A 17,355-nucleotide genomic window follows, 5' to 3' on the forward strand; every position below is an offset into this window, starting at 1 on the left:
GAAAAGTTGCATGCACCTCATTGTATTGTGCAGAAATAGAAAAGGTAAGAACCTCATGATCCTAGCTCTTTACAATTTAAAGATAACCTCACTCTTCTGGACAGTAGAGCTCTATGGCAGAATTACCCAGAAATACCTTGTCCAGTACCAATTCATAATTCTGAACTTCAAATGGGCCTTAACTGCTGTTTGGCAGCACTCGCTCTCTTCTCTCCTCTCTATCATTCCCTCTAAGCTTGTTCTAAGTAGTTTCCAAGTTCTTCAAGTTCCTGGTTTCACTCTTTCACCTCTTCATATGCCCTCACTTCCCTCCATTCTAAGGAAACCACACGGATCTATCCTGACAATCTTCATCTCTAAAAGGTATCCTACAGCTATGTCCATATTCTCATCCTTCTCTCCAGTTCCATGAGTTAATACCTGCTTCTCCCCTCCAAAGCTACACCATGTCCTAGATCCCACTCATTCCCCCTCTAATATCCCAGTCTCTGACACTCAACTGGTCCAGCTTATTGGGGATGGGAAGGACGGAAAAATATTCTTTTGAGTACCCTCCTCTTGTTAAATTATTATTTTCTACTTTTTACTGCAAAGTTTCCCGAATTCAGCTACAGTGTACCTCTTGCACTTATAATTCCCTGCAATCTAGCATCCACCTTTCTTCTCCAAAGTCTTCATCCTTTGAGTTATAATGCATCCTGTAATTCATTCTCAAAGTCATCAATGACTTTTTAACCAAAGTTACTGTCTTTCCTCTTATAGTACTTGCCTTACTGTACTAAAATTGCTTTGGTTGTCTGTTCTGACATCCCTCTCCTCATACAATAAATTATAATCTCATAAAGACACCGTGTATTATGTTCACAGTTTTATCCCTTACAGCCCAACACAGTGTCCAGGTACTCCAGCATTTATGGAATGTATGAATAGCTATTTCTTCTTGGCTCTCATGCCACAGGCTTGGCCAGACCAAGACTGATTTTGCTTTCCTCTCTCTATATTTTCTCACTCAACACATTCTATAACACTGTGTCAGTCAGCACATCAATGGGAGGCCTATCAAATCTATATTGTCAATATCCTCACTCTTACGAATAGAGTACTTAACAGCTAAAAGGACATGAAAAATGCAACCAACTCTCAACTAGTTCAGGGGAAAAAACATATATATATAAAATAATACAGTAAATGTGGCAAAATGTTAAATTAGTGAACATGAGTAAGACTTTCATGAGTTCTTTGTACTATTTTTTCAAATTTGTCTAAGCTTGACATTATCTCAAAATAAAAAGTTAAAAAATAAATCTATTCTCACTAGGCTCAGTCTCACACAAGCTCCCATCATATTTCCAAATGCTTACTGGCTAGTTAAAAAAAAATCATAATCTAAGGTGTTCAACAAGAGATGGCTACATGCCATGTTAAACAGTATGATGGAACCTTATTAGTTATTGAAATTCAACACATCCTTACCAAAGATGAATGTACACATGGGAAGTATCAAAGACAATGGGAACCAATTTTTAAATCTTTACTGAACTTGTTACACTATTGCTTGTTTTATGTTTGTTTGCTTTTTTTTTTTTTGGCTAAGAGGCATTTCCTAGCTGCCCGACCAGGGATTGAACTTGTACCCCTTGCACTGGAAGGTGAAATCTTAACCACTGAACCACCAGGGAAGTCCCCAGTTTTACCTTGTCTTTATCAGTACTTTCTTTTTTTTTTTTTTTTTCTTCCAATTTTATTTTATTTTTAAACTTTACATAATTGTATTAGTTTTGCCAAATATCAAAATGAATCCTCCACAGGTATACATGCGCTCCCCATCCCGAACCCTCCTCCCTCCTCCCTCCCCATACCATCCCTCTGGGCCGTCCCAGTGCACCAGCCCCAAGCATCCAGCATCATGCATCGAACCTGGACTGGCAACTCGTTTCCTACATGATATTTTATATGTTTCATTGCCATTCTCCCAAATCTTCCCACCCTCTCCCTCTCCCACAGAGTCCATAAGACTGTTCTATACATCAGTGTCTCTTTAGCTGTCTCGTACACCAGGTTATTGTTACCATCTTTCTAAATTCCATATATATGCGTTAGTATACTGTATTTATGTTTTTCCTTCTGGCTTACTTCACTCTGTACAATAGGCTCCAGTTTCATCCACCTCATTAGAACTGATTCAAATGTATTCTTTTTAATGGCTGAGTAATACTCCATTGTGTATATGTACCACAGCTTTCCTATCCATTCATCCGCTGATGGACATCTAGGTTGCTTCCATGTCTTGGCTATTATAAACAGTGCTGCGATGAACATTGGGGTACACGTGTCTCTTTCCCTTCTGGTTTCCTCAGTGTGTATGCCCAGCAGTGGGATTGCTGGATCATAAGGCAGTTCTATTTCCAGTTTTTTAAGGAATCTCCACACTGTTCTCCATAGTGGCTGTACTAGTTTGCATTCCCACCAACAGTGTAAGAGGGTTCCCTTTTCTCCACACCCTCTCCAGCATTTATTATTTGTAGACTTTTGGATCGCAGCCATTCTGACTGGTGTGAAATGGTACCTCATAGTGGTTTTGATTTGCATTTCTCTGATAATGAGTGATGTTGAGCATCTTTTCATGTGTTTGTTAGCCATCTGTATGTCTTTTTTGGAGAAATGTCTATTTAGTTCTTTGGCCCATTTTTTGATTGGGTCGTTTATTTTTCTGGAGTTGAGCTGTAGCAAATGGGAGAAAATATCAGTACTTTCATAAATCTAAAATCTGTGTTTAAAACACATACGTGAATGTGAAGGTCAACTCACATAAACTTTGCTCTACACTGTCTCAGTTTCAAAAAGTTTCATTTGTTACAAAGCTATCACGTTCTCTATCAATCTCTCAAAAACTCCACAAATCTCAGCAAAGTAAGTTATGAATCACTACTTTCTTGAACTGAACCTATAACGTGTACCATTTATGAGCCAGAATCTTGTTGGGGAGGATGTGTAGAAAAGCAGTGATCTGAAATATGAGCCATAATCAAGAAACGAATGACCTTCAACCAGAGTCGTGGTTACAAAATACAACATTTTCTTTTGGTAGCTAACACTTTAGATAACAACTGGAAGAAAGTGGAGGTTTGTGAACGCATATTAATGTTTCAATAAAACAGATTTACATCCATCTTATACTGAGGTTATGTGCTCTTCACGAATATTAAAAATAAATATAGCATGACGGTTAAGAATCCAGACCCTAATGGGGTGGCCAGAGTGCCTGGGTTCAAGCCCCAGCTCAGTCATTTCCTGGCAATATGACTCTGGGCTTATTACTTAACCTGTTTCCTCATGTGTAAAATGGTATAATGACAGCATTTATCTCCAAATGTTACTATAAAAACTAAAGGAGTAATAATAACATTATTATTAGTAGAAGAATGGGAAACCACCAGCCATCATTTGAATTTTATTTAAACCTCAATTCATTTAGATTACAGCTAGCTTATAGTTGTTAAATTTTAACAACATATTCAGGAATATACTAAAACACCACCAGATGGGGATGTTACTACATAAATCTCTTTGCCCATGTGGTTCTGTCTCTAGGCTTGGATCTGAGATGCACGGGCTGGTCTAGCCTTGTCTAGATTCTCCTTCAATTTTATGATGAAGCAGCAAGGTAACGCTGTAGGAGCTCTACAACCAGACTGCCTGGGTTCAAATCCTCGGGAAAGTTACCTAGTCACTTTCTGCTTTAGTTCCTTTCATTGTAAAATAGTGGTAATGGTACCTATTCTCAAGGCTCTGTACAAATTCAGTGTTAAGATACATAAAGCACCATGCCCAGCACAGAATAAGCAATAACACAGTAGCTGATATTATTTTCTATTTCCCCTCCTCTTCTTTTTATTCCTCTCCTAGATATTTAACTGGCCATTATATAGGCAGTATAAGGTTCTTTACCAGCTCTCCCAACACAAAACAAAACAGACTTAAAACCAAATAAAAATGCTTTTTCACTTTCAGGTATCTAAAATCCACAAAACAAGGATCAGGGCATATATGCCAGTGTTGACTGGGTGGTGTGTTTGTACCTATCCCTTCTATTACCTTCCTAGGCCAGTGAAATCTAGAATTAAAACACCAAGTTGGTACATGTGGATAAATTTCAGTAAGATGCAGCAACATAGCCATTAGAATTTTAGGAGAAACGTAGTTGTAATAACTAGTAACGCCAATCTTTCAGATACACAGGCCTCTTAAAATTTCAGAAAGCCCTGAGCTCCCATCTAGTTATTATCCCAGAGCAAAAAGTTGATTTCTGAGAATAACTTGGGACCTCAAGGCCAATGCCACCTGATATTACAACAAACACAACTGCTGTTTTCTTTCCAATATCTCAAGATTTCTGCACACATTTATTCTTGAAATAGTTCTGGAAAGTGAAAGAAGTAAAGGAATTACACTGAAGCTATCATATGCTATGTTGCATATCACAAGTTATTAACACATTGGTGTATCCATAGAGATTTCATTAAAAAAAAAAAAAAAACCTATATACATGAGGGGGGAAAAAAAAAACCACAACATTGAAAAGCTTTAGTAGCTCAGATATTTAGAAATTTCTCCTATCAAAATATTTACAATACATCATCAAATATTCTTAAAGATTCAGCAAACTTTTTGAACCTACCATAAGCTTCAGTAAATGTTTCTAAAAGCATTTTCATTTTAAAAATATATTTTTGGGTATAAGATTCCAAATTCAGAGGAATTGTTAGTTTAAATCCCACCAGAGAATAAATATACAGGTATATTATAGCACTAACCTTTTTATCAGTAAACCCTACTTTATATAAAATTTATAACATGCAATAACTATTTAAGTTTGCAAACTGCTATCTTATTAAAAAGTATTGTTTTATCTTTTAATGTGAATAAAAGTACCAGTAAGTCAACTGTAACATTTATTTCACGTTGCTATAGTCTTTATTACTTCAGCTACAATGAATTCTAAATTTAAAAACAGCAAATGAACACTACTGATGGATTTCTTAAGAATACTAAAATTCTGTAATTCATTTTTATGTTTATCCATAGAATAAACTCATATTTTTATGCTAAATCAAACATTCAGGAAATAATCATTTCTGATGATCAGCTTCACTTTACTTTTAAGACACTGATAAAAGCTGGGAGGTAAATGTTATAGTTTTGGAATTCAAAAACAGACTTCCCAGTTATTTGACCTACTTAATCCCCTCTTTGGAATAACGCCCCTACCAAAAGGGCAGTTGGAGGCTTAAATGAAATAACATATGTGAAGTGCCTGAAAGCACAGTATTTCAACAAAAGTCAAGAAAGAAAGGCAAAAGAAAAAGACTTACTCTTCCTGATGTGAAATAATACTATGCCTACCCCGTTGGCTTCAGAGAGCAAGGAGGTAGAAAGAAAAGCTATAAAATTACTTTGTTTTCAGATGGGCGGTTTGAATACCCACATCCCCAAGATGCAATAGTACCAATCTCAAATTGATTTTTCTAACTGGTATTAGTGTCACTAAACTTCAGTGAGAGTAACTATTCTGTCCTAGGTTTCTTTAGAACAGGTATAATTACTGCCTCTAAAGAACTTAGAGGTGTCTAAAAAAAAGTTTCACTATCAGATTTTCATATGCTACTTCACCTGAAGCACTCTGTCTAACCATCTTGAAAGAAAAGTGCTGATAATTTTAGAGTACAGAACTTCTAGACAAAGATGAATTGAACACGTGCATATATGTAAATGCTTGTTCAAATATCTGATTGCTTCTCTTTTGAGCCAAATAATGTTCTAGATGCTAAAGATACATTAGGAATCATAGAAAAATTTTGAAAATTCCTCTCCTCATGGAGCTTACATTCAAGTGGAAAAGACACACAAGCAAAATTTTTAGAGTAAGATAAAGTCAAATATATACTATTCTAAATGGTGATAAACAGAAAAATAAAGCAGAAAAGGGAGATAACAGGCTTCCTTGGTGGTCCAGTGGCTGGAAATCCACCTGCCAAGGCAGGGAGCACAGATTTGGCCTGTGGTCTGAGAAGATCCCACACACCGTGGGACAGTCAAGCCCTCCTACCACAACTCCTGAGCCCCTGTGCCTAGAGCCTGTGCTCTGAATCACCGCAACAAGAAGTCCACATACCACAACAGAGTAGTCCCTGCTTGTTCCAACTAGAGAACAGACAAGCGCAGCAACGAAGACCCCATGCAGCCATAAACAAATAAAAAATTTTTAAGAAAAGGGAGGTAAGTACTCACAGGACAGAGGAAGAAGAATTCATTTAAAACAGGGTGATCAGAGAAGGCCTCACTGGAAAAGTGACATGTGAGCAAACTCCTGAAGGCAGTGAAGGGGTACTGTCCTGAGGAAGTGTATCCAGGCTGGGGTCGGGGGGCAGGTAAAAGGGCTCTGAAGTAGGCTCTGACTATTGGCAAAGAACTGATAGAGCAAGAGAGGGAGGGAAGAAAGGAATGTAGGGGCAAGCCATAGAAAGCCCATCTGGTAAGGCCCTGCAGGGATTTGGGTTTGAAAACAGGTAAGATACAAAGCCTTTGGGTTTGAAAACAGGAGGGGCAAGATCTGACTTACCTTTAATAGGACCACTCAGGGCTGCCATGGGGATAACAGACTGTTAAAGGAATGGTGAACACAGAAGACTAGTTGTGTGTCTCAAGACGATGTTGGTCTGATGGCTGTGAAGGTGGTGGGAAGTGATCAAGTCTGGATATATTCTGAAGTTAGGGCAACAAAATCGGCTGCTGGATTGGAAGGAGGATGGGGAATCAAAGAGGAGGTAAAGACTCTAAGCATTTTGCTGATAAACTGGAAGGACATAATAGCCGTTAACTGAGATGGAGAAGACTGTGGGAGGAATAAGTTTGGGAGAAAAGATCGGGACTTCAGTTTTAGACCAGTTAAATCTGAGTTACTTTTCAGATGACCAAATACAGGCGTTGACTAGAAAGAGGATGCATGAGCCTGGAGTTCAGGGAGAGACACTGGCTAAAGAAACCTGTATTCCCTTGAACCTAAAGATGTTTAATGCCGGTCCTTTCTTGATCTTTATCAGAAACTGTCAACAGACAGCTTTGCACAACACGGTGTTACTGCCGTATTGCTGACAGTGAGTGATAGATGCTAACTGACTTTTGAACATGGCTTCTCAACCTTGATGGTATTTTGGGTCAGATAATTTTGTTGTGGGGGCTGTCCTATTGTAGGATTTTAGCAGCACCCCTGGTCTCTACTTACCGGACATCAGTACCACCCTTCTATCACTGATGACCAAAAATGTCTCCAGACATTTCTGAGTGTCTCCTGGGGGACAAACTAGGTTCTAGTTGAGAACCACTGTTATAGAGGGATTAGGATGTAAGGGGGGTTAGTGTACCTTAAATAAATGAGATGGGGATTAAAACTGGGGAGTTGTCAGTGTATAAGATCACCAAAGGAGTAGACAGAGAGAAGGGCAGTCTGACGCCTGCACCCTGGGGCACTCCACGGCTAAGAGACTACAGACAGGAGAAGGAGACTATGAATGGCCAATGAGGCAGTTCTACTCCCTCCATAAATCCTGCTAAAACAAAGAAAAAGGATTTTGTTGTTGCTGTTGTGTTAAAGACAAACTCATGAGAAGACATGACAAAAATCTGGAAGCTAGAAGCATCTGGCTGAGTGTACACAACTCAGCATGCCCAAGGAAAGCTGAATGCTAAGTCAAAACTGGAGAAAAGCAGAGAAGCACCCCAATTTACATTTTGTAACCTCAACGCGAAGCAGCAGAAGTGAAGGTGGGACTAAAAGCAGGATTGGCTGAAAGCATATTTGAGAAAGCAGTTAATTCCCAGATTTCTCCTCCACCAGCAGTGGTCTCAGGTTCAGACTGATATTCATTCATAGGACCAAGAGACCACAGCTTGGCACCAGGCTCACTCAGTTCTGCAGAAAGACAATGTGCTAGCATGTGACAACGCTATCTTCAGAAGGGATTTACACAACCCACCAGGGACCTTTATGGACCATTGTAAGAGAAAGAGATCATGTGAATAAGCACAGACATCACCCTGGCCTAGGGAAACTTCACACTCCACAGGAAGCAGCCGTGCATTTTGAAGCCAATGTGTGTAGATTCCAGAGTCAGTGGAGGCATATGTTCATGCTCACTTACAAGAGTCACACACTGCACACCATGATCAAGCACAGTGTCTTTTCATAGGCTTCTAGAGTTCACTCACAGTCTTCCTGGTCCATATGCAATCACCAATCAGGGTCAATTTACAATAAACAATATTACTTGGATACATTCTATATTAATCAAGTTTCTAGTAAAAGAATGCCAGGAAAAGGAAAATCCAAGGTTATTTCCCATGGGGTAAAAAAAAAAAGGCTCAGATCTGCTATTGTTAAACCTTTCTATTTAACACAGTGATTCTCAAATGGGGGCAATTTTGCCTCCAGGGAACATGTACCAATGTCTGGAGACTTTATAATTAGAAGGATGTATGCAGTTATGGCAGGCTTCCCTGGTGGCTCAGAAGGCAGAGCATCTATTTGCCTGCAATGCGGGAGACCTGGGTTTGATCCCTGGGGTGGGAAGACCCCCTGGAGGAGGGCATGGCAACCCACTCCAGTGTTCTCGTCTGGAGAATCCCCATGGACTGAGGAACCTGGCAGGCTATAGTCTGTGGGGTTGCAAAGAGTCGGACACAACTGAGCGACTAAGCACAGCACAGCACAGGACATTCAGTTCTGACACCTAGCAGATAGGTGCTAGGATGCCGCTAACCATTCTACAAATGCACAGCAGAGCTCCCTACGACAAACAATTATCTGGCCCAGCACGTGAACAGTGATGATGGGTGAGAAACCCTGACCTCGAACGATTAAATGGAAGGTCGTGATGAGGACCATTCCATACCCCATGCCTTCTTTCCCAAGGGGCTGTAAAGCCCTGACAACAAAGTATATGCCCTTCATGCAGGGGATTGGAAGAGTCTTCCGTGGAGCAGCTTACCCACCTGAGAGAAAAGACCTAAGAATGATGATACTAAAGATTTCAAAAGACAAAAAAGAATATTAAGAAGATGAAACTAATAAAACCAATTTTATTCAAACCAAATAAAAGATTTAATCAGCTGGGAGAAAGTTTAGAGTTGAAATAGTAATAAGCATACAAAAAACTATTTTAAATTTTAAAGAATTCCAGGAAAAGCAAAAGGTAATGTCCCCAAAAGGGAATGTAATGAAAGTATATACAGTTCAGTAGTGAACTGCAAGTATACAGGTCATGATAATATAAACACTGAATAGTTACCCAACCAAAATAAATTGGAAGGGGAGGGGAGAAAAGAGGGGAACTGTCTAAGGAGCGCTATATCCTAATTAGCTATATCCTCATTTTCCAAAGTGAGAAGTCAGTCAGTAACACAAACAACTGAAGAAGAAAAAAAAATCAAGATACAGCAATATAACTGTAGATTTAATGATAGGTAAATACACCAAGAATTAGCTAAGAGAGTAGAAAACGCTTTCCCCTGGGAGCAGAATATAGCATGCACGTGTGCCATGCGCAGCAGTTTTTTCTTTTTTTTGGTAACAAGTCTCTTTAGAACTTCATGACTCTTTAACTCCATGCATGAAAGGCTAAAGTATTTTGTAAAAAACTGTATTTGAGTCTGGAGGCAATTTAATACATGGGGCTGGGATCTAGTAAGCCTCCTTCAGTTTTCTTGGCTTGAATCAGAACAGACTAGATCCAGAAAAAAAGTATAGTGAAACAAGTTCCAGATTTGTTAAACCACTTTTCTACCCATCTTGGCAAGGCAAAAAAAACAGGCTGATGGAAAAAACTTTAACTCCTTTCCTTGTTTTTTCCTGGCTTACTCACCAAACTTTACATTAGGTCTTATCTTAAAATATTATATCATTGTACACTGGCATCCTTGCCCATGGATACCACTAGATACCATGTGAAGTGTTTGCTAGGAGAAGACTTCACTTTTTACTTTATTTGCTCTTCAACTGTTACTTATAAAGAGTGTGCTTTTACTGAGGGAACTTTTATAAGGAATGTATTTTACAGATGGAAACATACACCAAGATTCTTAATTAGCTCATGACCTGCCCCCATGCCTCTTGACCCAACACAAAATAATATGATTGAAAAGAAAGAACATACAAAACACAGAATAAACAAGAAAGCACATTTCTAATAAAATATTACTCATATCCCAACAGGTAAGTCTAACAGATGTAAGTGATACATGCTAAGGAGCTGGTGCTAAAGATAATGCCCAGGTTTCACAATGGAGAAAGCAGTTTTCTACAGAATATAAACCATTTAGGAAAGTCTCACTAAATAAACAAAAATTTATTCTTCGATATAATTTGCTAACTTCCTTTACAAGCAACAAAACTCAAATTTATCTTCAAATTATCATGATTCGTGCTTCTTTTGAGCTCTACAATGCCCAGAGTGAAGCTAGGTAAATGAGTGGATACCAAGAGTTAGTGACTGATAGAAATTGACCAACTAAATTAAATCAATGTAACAGATACAAATTTTGAATTCTCTACAAGTCCTTAAACAATGTTTTGTAAGATTTTAACTTAGTTCTGATTAATACAAATTATTTTACTCTATTAGAGAGCATTGTAGACATAACTGAACGGAAGGCTGGTTTTATTCTGCCCCATCCATTTTCTTTTTTCTTGCTGCTATCTTATAACAAAATTGCTTTCCCCTTGATGAACAAAACTCAATTTAAAAAATTCTCCTTTATCAAGCTCAGCTTTTGCTAAACTTATTTCATCACAAATCCATTCCTTATCCTCACCGCCATCATATCAGAAAAACTTCATCTTTTAAAATCTGTTCATGTCTATTATATCACTTTTGACACTCTGAACCACAGTATGAAGAAGGCAGACTATGTACAATTAGTTCCACTTTACTTATGAGAAACTGAGGTTCACAAGACTGAATAACTCATAGAGGACCAATGGGTAGTGACACTTGGAACCAAGTTTTCTGACTCCAAGTCCAGTGGTTCTTTCCACCACACTGCATCAACTCTTTGATACTAAAATGGAGTAAATGCTGAGAACTTATAATCTAGGAGAACTATAATGGGGATATGAGCCATTTTCTCAAGTGGCCATTTTATAATAAACACATTAAAAAGCAATTATCAGCTTAATAGCTATCTTAATTCTATAAAGTATCAAATATAAATCACATTTCAAGCTTCTTAATAATATGATACAACTGACATTAATTTAAGGGCTTCAAATAGTCATAAGACTAAAACCAAAAAAACTAAATTTTTTCTTTATCATCTTTGTGACACTGCTGTATCTGGTAATACATTCTTTCTACAGTCTGATTTTAAAACTTAGCTCAGAGGTATTTCTGATAAATTTTAAGTGTAGGAAAAAAACAAGAAAGTTTATTAGAACAGGATGGAAAAAATACCATTGCCTCCTTAATACTGAAATAACAGGGAAGAAAGTTTCATCCACTTACCTCGGTAATTGGCTGCCCTTGATGTGTCAAATCCAGTTCTTGAGGGCGTGCTACTTTATCAATATCCAAAGAGTCCATGCTGGAGGTTGCAGAAGTGATGCTTGAACGAGAGGAGTTACTAATAGAGCGTACCTCAGCATCACTCACTGTGCCCGCTGACGCTGTTCTCCTGTGCTGATTAGTTACTAAGGGCTTAGTATCTTCTAGCACAGACTGCTGAGCAGCCTCATCCATGCTCAAGGAGGCCTGTTCTAGCTGTGCAGTGATGTCATCCAGGGAGTAGTTGGCATGAGACGGTTTAGTTATCCTATTGGACGAAGAAGACAGTCCTTTCAAGGTGCCATGCTTTGATGTATGCCGGCTAGTGGGTAACTTCTGAGTGGCCTTTGTTTCTGTGATTTGACGCTTAGTATTTCCAGCACCGATACTGCTGAGCTCCTGCTCTATTGAGCAAAGATCAGCCATTAGGGCATCCAGATCCACAGTTTCTCCCTGATTCAGAGCTTCTGCAATGTTTCCAGAACACAATGAATTAGAATTTACACATTCTACTATAAATCAGTCAACAAATGCAGGAGGAAAAGCAAAAAAAAAAAAAATCACCCTATTGGGCATAAAGCCTATCAAATACCACAGTTCTAACAGTTTTTTGTTCATTTTAAACTCCAAGAGAAAATTTCAGAAGCAAAGAGCCCATCTTTTAAGATTTGTGGTAATCAATAGAGAATAAAATTATGAGTTGAAAGATAAAAAAAATAGAAAAATTTTATACTGTTCTATTAACCAACATCCCTCAGGCAATTTTTCACCAGAGGCTCTAAGTGTTAATATGACCATAGCCCTGGTAGAGATGTTAATACCTAAAGATCTGAGGGCATAAAAAGAAAAATGTTAAGACCTAAAAAAATTACAGATTGAAATGTCAGCTCCACTAGGTATAGTTCATTAAATAAAGGCCAGAAGGGCTGATTTTTAAATTAACAACAAGTAATTTCACTGGACTTTATCCCACTGCAATATAATAACACAATTAAGTTTGTTGTAGGATTCCATGTGAGGATATACTTTGTCAATTACTAATAACTAGGAAACTAGTTATATTCCAGTTAGTTTTTTTCTCTGATAATCTGAATTAGTAATAAAATGCACAAATCAAGAAATATAAGAACTCAGTTGTTATGCATATATAGTTTTTATATTGAGCTATTTGGAATTGTTGCTGTATTATTTCCACCTTATATAACTTAACATACTATTTTACATTTCATTTTCAATTACATCTTACCATTCAAGTTGTATATGGAGAAGCGATAAGAAAAATTGGCCATGTTTGTTTCCTGGCGAAGAGGAGATCTTTTTATTGGTTCCGTGGGCTTGTCAGAATCCAAACTCTTTATAAAAAGAAAGTTTAATGAGTCATATTAAATTCAGGTCTCAATTATAATAAAAGATGAATAAAGTTTATTCTATGAATAAGTGAACTGTCATGTAATAGTTAATAAAATCCAAGTTCTTCTAAGTATTAGCCTTGAGGAAAAGCATAATTGGTTTTCACATAATTTTGGTTATAGATTTTTCAATTTTTAGATATATGCTTACTTAAGGCACATGACATAGTCATAGTTCAGAGTAAATATCTTCCCAAATACAACGAGTATAGTGGCTGAGCTCATTTTACATAAATTCACTATACAATAAGGTAGGTACATGAATATGGGATATGAGGATAAGAAATAAAAAGGAATAATGGAGAGAATTTTGTTATCTCTTTCCTCAAAGGAATTTGTTTTTGGTCCAATTTAACCACATTCTTAGAATGAAATACTCTGAAGATAAGGCACAATTCTGGACTCAAAATTATGAGAGCCACGATCTTAACAGAAAGTGGCTGTAACTTTAAACAATGATAGAATATCCTGTTCTTTTCATGTTCTATCAAGGTGAGTGTAAACTATAACCCAGCTATATTGCCTGTGCTAAGTCTACAATTACATTCTACACTTTAGGGTAGGGTGTTTTGTAAGTTAACTCACCACCTCTTTAAATGACCCTTTTTTTCTCTCCAACCTTTCTACAATAAGGAAAATAAGGTGGTTACAACAAAGAAATTCAGGGAAAGGGTCAGTAGTTATTCAGTGTCTTTTTAACTATGCAAATATCAGGATTAGTCTTTCAAATTTTTAATTTCTCTAATTATCAAATAGATTTCAAATGAAAAAGAATGTTGAACAATCTTTTTGTAGAATCACAGAATTAGATAGAGTGCTATCTTTTTTATTCATTTGTTTCAACTAAATCCATTTGGATAGTATCTATCCAGTTTTTCAAGCTATCATCTGAAGGAGATCCACAACTGTTCAGTGCTTTATTTCAAAGTTTAACGAAACAGCTAGGAAATTCTTCTTTAACCTCAAACCTAATTTTTCCACTACAAGTTAAGGCCTAATTCGCCTTCTCTCAGTGGAAATGAAGAGTGATAGGTAGGTAATGTTTTCAGTAAAACCTGAAGATAATTTAGGACATATTAAAAGTCAATCTATTTATCAGTTCAAATAAACAAATACTTATTATTAATTATCTGCTGTGTCCGTGGTGCTGGAGCAGAAAGGGAAATGATAGGAAATATTCCTTGATGCCAAGAAATGGGTACTCTAGTGGAGTGTGTTTTTTTAACCTTTTTTATTTTTTCAGTGGTGGTGGAATTGGGTTGGGAGTGGATGTCATTGAGAATATGATAAAAGCCATGAAACTTCTTGCAGAAAAATACAAATACATACAAAATTTTACAAGCAATTTCAGAAGATTCAACAGCCACTAGAAACTTAAAAATGATTTAATATAAAGTTGAAAATCCATTAACATTGTATGATATAGGTGCATGGATGACTGTGGCGAACTAAAATAATCAATTCTGAAGTTTTAGCCACTAACTTAGTAAAATATTTTTTGAAAATTTCCAAAGTGTTAAAAAGTAACTTACTAGCAGTGAGGGATGGGGCTTCCCAGGTGATACTAGTGGTAAAGAAACTGCCTGACAAAGACAATGTAGGAGATATAAGAGAGACAGGTTCGATCCCTGGGTCAGGAAGATACCCTGGAGGAGGAAATGGCAACCCACTCAAGTATTCTTCCTGGAGAATTTCGTGGACAGAGGAGCCTGGCAGGCTAAAGTCCATGGAGTTGCAATGACTGAAGTGACTTAGCATGCACGCACAGCAGTGAGAAATATTCTCCAACAGTTTTAACCTGTTTTCTCTGTAAGACAGCTTCATACATAAAAAAGGATGATCAAAGCATTAATTTAGGACCCAGCTTTTTTGATGAATGGCTCTTACATGTGTATGTCAGGGGATTTAAAATATACAGAAGGTTTATACAAATATACATAAGATTTTCCTGTATTCAGTAGAAATGTTACCTACAGTGGAGCAGCATCAAGTCTACTCCACCTAGAGTGGCTAGGCTTGTATCTGCCTGTCTTTCCTCTTTTTTGGCCTCTCCCCAAGGATGGACAATAAAACACACAGTCAAGGAAACTCCTGGGAGTTCCCTGGGTGCCTAGTGTTAGGATTCCAGGCTTTCACTGCTGTGGCCCAGGTTCAATCCCTGATCAGGGAACCAAGATCCTGCCAGCTGTGCAGCATAGCCAAAAACAAACAAACAAACAAAATGGAAACCCCACACACGACAACTGGCTCTCACATACTTTCCTTCATTATTATTTTCTATTTCCACTCCTTTACTTCCTCAGCACAGAACTGCACAGCCTAGTCATCATCTCTATGCCAAAATCACTTCTTTTTTTAAAAAAAAATTAAGAATTAAACTAAAATTAGGTTTGGTAACTACAGAAGAAAAGAGCTTTATCACCACAAACGTTATTTCTCCTGACTGGAGATGAAGAGAATGACCTTATGAAATCCTGTGCTGTGCTGGTTGTGCTTAGTCGTCCGTTGTGTCCGACTCTTTGCAACCCCACGGACTGTAGCCCACCAGGCTCCTCTGTCCACAGAATTCTCCAGGCAAGAACACTGGAGTGGGTTGCCATGCCCTTCTCCAGGGGACCTTCCCAACCCAGGGATCAAACCCAGGTCTCCAGTATTGCAGGTGGATTCTCTGCCATCTGAGCCACCAGGGAAGCCCAAGAATACTAGGGTGGGTAGCCAATCCTTTCTCCAGGGGATCTTCCTGACCCAGGAATCAAACTGGGATCTCCTGCATTGCAGGAGGATTCTTTACCAGCCGAGCTACCAGAGCAGCCCTAGTAAAGCGTTCTTCTCAAAACTCATCATTAACAGGTTATGGTCACAAACATGTCTGCCTTTCAAAATGATCTAACAAGAATTACATGAACAGCTTCTCAGTTTCAATTCCAGAATGATATGGAAAGAGATACAGAAAAAAACCGGTACTTTAAGTTTCCACTTTACCATCTACTCTGCTACTGGTTAACGAATTTCGTACTTAAGCAATTTAAACAAAAGTTCTTCCCAGAGATATTAGTTAAGAGTGAATGAAATAAGTCTTGTTCTAATGTTTTCATTGTTGTAAAGTTGTGTGCATGCTTGTTCATGCTGACTTTGTGACCCTATGGACTACAGCCTGCCAGGCTCCTCTGTCCATGGGGTTTTCCAGGCAAGAGTACTGGAGCAGGCTGCCATTTTTTACTCCAGGGGGTCTTCCCAACTCAGGGATCAAACCTACATCTCCTGCTGCATCTCCTGCGTGTCCTGCATTGTCAGGTGGATTCTTTACCACTGAGCCACCTGGGAAACCCGTCATAAAGTTAGAGTTGTTTAATACAGTTAATTAACTATCTTCATATATATTGAATATAATGTATTAACCAGGGTAGTAATAGTATTTGCTTTTATTCTAAAAAGTGATATTGTTTAGAGGACAAAATAATTCTTTAAAAGACAAAACAAAGATCCAATAAAAGAAAATGAAAAAACTTTGCCACTGTTTTAAAATAAAGCCAGGGATGAAACTTCGTCAGTATTCTGGGATCATGTAATAGAAAATATCTGCATGTGAGGATATCATTTATGTTGTAAAATGTGTTCACTCCACTGTTACAAAATAGGATTTGCTAAAATTTAGATTTTTACATTTTAGGCTTTAAAACTTTTTAGCCAGCAACTCAATTTATAAAACAGAGTTTAGAAATCCCTCTAGATACATAGAACTTCTGTCAAAAGCATTAAAAAAAAAACAAACCTCCTTAAACTAACCACAGAAGAGAGTATCTTGTGTACCTAGAGTTACTATTCATTTACTTGTTAATGCTTTGGACATTTTCTCTTTATAGCAGTATTTTAAAACATAACCTGTGTTCATATCCTGAGGTCTACACAGTAAAATTTGAACACATAGTGATGACTTAAAATTCTCAACCAGTTTTTCACACACTGTTTCTAACCTGAGTGAGTTTGTCTAGCTCCCCTAGCCAGGCTCCAAACATTTTGTCTAGGTCCTGATCTTCCTTGTCACTGTCTTCTTCAGCACCATGGTCAATTTCTTCATCCGATAGCTGCTCCATCTGAAATGCAGATATGTGTATAATGAACAATTATATGATAAAATTGAAAAATCATGCAGTTTATGTTCTGATATATATTCAAACCTTGAAAACCAAAGACTATATTATAAAAGGAAACTGGAAGTCATAAATGTAGATAAGGTTGACAAGTGAATAGAAATGAGCAATTAAGTCTCAAATTTTTAGGAAAACAAACTATCGGATAATACTTTGGCCACCTGATACAAAGAGCTGACTCATTGGAAAAGACCCTGATGC

The 17,355-nt window shown here is 37.7% G+C and overlaps 1 protein-coding gene across 4 annotated transcripts in view; it reads right to left on the reverse strand.

Moving 5' to 3' along the window:
• Positions 1-17,355, reverse strand: part of RAPH1 (Ras association (RalGDS/AF-6) and pleckstrin homology domains 1) — a 104,092-nt gene that overhangs the window by 44,850 nt on the left and 41,887 nt on the right. For all 4 annotated transcript variants that reach the window (XM_027564911.1, XM_027564915.1, XM_027564933.1 and 1 more), the window contains exons 2-4: positions 16,978-17,097; positions 12,841-12,946; positions 11,556-12,061 (exon numbers count right to left, since the gene is read on the reverse strand). In XM_027564911.1, the coding sequence (XP_027420712.1) occupies positions 11,556-12,061; positions 12,841-12,946; positions 16,978-17,097 (732 nt within the window). The remainder of the gene's footprint in view (positions 1-11,555; positions 12,062-12,840; positions 12,947-16,977; positions 17,098-17,355) is intronic.

Source organism: Bos indicus x Bos taurus, chromosome 2, assembly GCF_003369695.1.
Source record: "Bos indicus x Bos taurus breed Angus x Brahman F1 hybrid chromosome 2, Bos_hybrid_MaternalHap_v2.0, whole genome shotgun sequence".
Lineage (NCBI taxonomy): Eukaryota > Metazoa > Chordata > Mammalia > Artiodactyla > Bovidae > Bos > Bos indicus x Bos taurus.